We start from the raw sequence: 2,591 nt of genomic DNA on the forward strand, positions 1-2,591 counted from the left end.
CTGGGGGTGCCGCACCCCGAGCGGCTCCGGTGCCGAGCCCCGCAGACGCCGGGGCTGCGGTCAGGCCAGGGGACACGCTCCCGAGCTCACCTCGCTGCACAGTGTGGGATCCGGCGGGTTGGCCCCGGCTGGACCCGCCGAGGGTTTCACAAACATGAACTCGCTGATGTCCGAAACCGGCGAAAAGCAGGAGCGGTACCGCGGGGCAGGGGGTGCCGTGGCTGTCACCTGGACGCCCATCACCGTGTCCCCTTGCTTAGGCTCATAGTGCAAGTGCCCAAAAATGTGGCTGGGAGGGGGCTGAAGCGTGTTCACGCTCTCCACGCAGCAGCTCTGGTTGGCAGGCGCAGAGCCCCACCGGAGGCACCGCACGCCTAGCACTGCCAGTCCCACCAGCGATACGGTGGAGATGAGCACTAGGGACACGATCAGATAAAGTGTAACTGTGGGCAAGCCCCCACCGTCAGTGGCCCGAACCTCAGAGCCCTGCAAAGCCTCTGGGCCCCTCTCCTCCACCAGCACCACCAGTGTGACAGCTGTGGAGAGTGGGGGCTCCCCGGCATCCCGGACCACCACCAGCAGTTCGTGCGCAGAGGCATCCGTCTCCTGCAGGGCCCGCATGATCCGGATCTCCCCGGAACGCAGGGCCACGCTGAAAAGCCCCGGGTCTGTGGCTTCCACGAGGTGGTAGGAGAGCCAGGCATTGCGCCCCGAGTCTGCATCTATTGCCACCACCTTGGTGATAAGAGCAGGAGGGGCGGTGGAGGGGGAGATTCGGAACTGGGTAGCGGAGTCCTCCCCGGCCCTGGGGAAATGCACCCGTGGGGCATTGTCATTCTGGTCCACTATAAAAACATGAACCAGCGTCCTGTTCCTCAGGGCCGGGGAGCCACCATCAGAGACTTCCACATGAAACTGGAGATAGGTGGTTTGCTCATAGTCAAAGGGGAGTTTGGCAGAGATCTGCCCACTTGTGGGATGTATGGAGAGGTAGCGAGTTGGATCCAGGCCTGGATCTGTCCCACCAGCTCGCAGGATGGAATAGGAGAGACGGGAATTCTGCTCCGAGTCAGGGTCGGCAGCAGAAACTGTAACCAGCACGCTGCCCACTGCATTGTTTTCTGCCACCAGCACTTCGTAGGATGCTTGCTCAAACTGGGGCGCGTTGTCATTGACATCTGCCAGGGCGATTGGCAAGGTGGTATGGCGGGAGAGTGGGGGACTACCCAGGTCTGAGGCAGAGATGGTGACGTTGTAGTAGGCAATCTTCTCCCGGTCCAAATGGGTGCTGGTTAGCAGCGAATACTGGTGCTCATAGTCCTTACGCAGCTGGAAGGGAAGGTCTGGAGACACATGACATTGGACCCTGCCCTGCTCACCAGAGTCCCTGTCTCTGACGTGTATCACAGCCACCACTGTGCCCGGGGGTGCGTCCTCGCTTAGGGAGCTGGAGAAGGAGGTGAGAATGACCTCTGGGGCATTGTCATTCACATCAGTGATTTCCACCACCACACTGCAGTGCTCCTCCATTGTGGGTGACCCCATGTCCTTAGCCTCCACTTCGATCTCGTACACTGTCGCCTCCTCGAAGTCCAGGTTGCCCTGAACACGAATCTCCCCAGTTTGCTCATCGACGGCAAAGATCTGGTGTAGGGCAGCTGAGTTGTGGCTGCTGAGGGAGTAGCGTATGTCTCCATTGGGCCCTTCATCCACATCGGTGGCATTTAACTTCACCACGAGGGTTCCCAGTGGTGAGTTCTCCACCAAGCGGGCTCCATACGATGGTCTGTCAAAGACTGGGTGGTTGTCATTGGCATCCAGGACCTGAATAGTGATGCGTATCTTGCTGGACTGGGGGGGAAAGCCTCCATCTTCAGCAGTCAGGACCAGGTGATGGAAAGCTCTAAGTTCCCGGTCCAGGGCCCTCTCCAGCACCAGCTCAGGGAACTTCCCACCATCAGTGCGTGCCTTCACGTTGAGGTTGAAGTTCTCATTGGCACTCAGGTGATAGGTCTGCAAGGTGTTGGTGCCCACATCGGGGTCCTGGGCAGGCTGGATGGGAAAGCGGGCACCCAGGGACGCCAGCTCGTAGATGCGCAAGGAAACCTCATCACTGGGGAACTCTGGGGGGTTGTCATTGATATCCAGGATCTCCACCTCAATGCGGTAAAACTCCACTGGGTTCTCGATGGCAAGTTTCAGGTGGAGGAAGCAGCGGGGGTTCTGCCCGCAGAGCTGCTCCCGATCTATCCGCTCGCTGACCATTATGACACCGGTGTTCACATTGACCGAGAAGTACTGTGAATCCGAATCGGACAGTACCTGCAGATTAGCTGCCGTCAGTTTCGCCACATCGGTGCCCAGGTCCTTCGCGATATTGCCCACGAAGGTGCCCCGGGTGAGCTCCTCGGGGATGCTGTACCGGATCTGGGCAGAGGAGCTGTGCAAGAACAAACAGAAAGAGAAGACAGGCGGCAGCCCCAGGGCCCGGCCCGCCTTCCCTGCCCTGGGCATCCTTGCCGGGTGGGCGGCCGGGGAGCGATGCCCTCCGCGCTGCGGGGCCGCGCTCAGCGCTCGCCGCTCCCATTCAT

The 2,591-nt window shown here is 60.3% G+C and overlaps 1 protein-coding gene across 3 annotated transcripts in view; it reads right to left on the reverse strand.

Annotated features, from left to right (window-relative positions):
- PCDHGC3 (protocadherin gamma subfamily C, 3) overlaps nt 1-2,591 on the reverse strand; it is a 38,311-nt gene that overhangs the window by 26,708 nt on the left and 9,012 nt on the right. Inside the window, exon 1 of one of the 3 annotated variants that reach the window (XM_026858001.1) lies at nt 91-2,316. The exons of the other annotated variants lie outside the window; for them this stretch is intronic. Within the exon in view, the coding sequence (XP_026713802.1) occupies nt 91-2,265 (2,175 nt within the window). The 5' untranslated portion in view covers nt 2,266-2,316. Of the gene's footprint in view, nt 1-90; nt 2,317-2,591 lie in introns of those variants that run through there. 3 annotated transcript variants of the gene reach the window in all.

Source organism: Athene cunicularia, assembly GCF_003259725.1.
Source record: "Athene cunicularia isolate RWA chromosome 13 unlocalized genomic scaffold, athCun1 chr13_part1, whole genome shotgun sequence".
Lineage (NCBI taxonomy): Eukaryota > Metazoa > Chordata > Aves > Strigiformes > Strigidae > Athene > Athene cunicularia.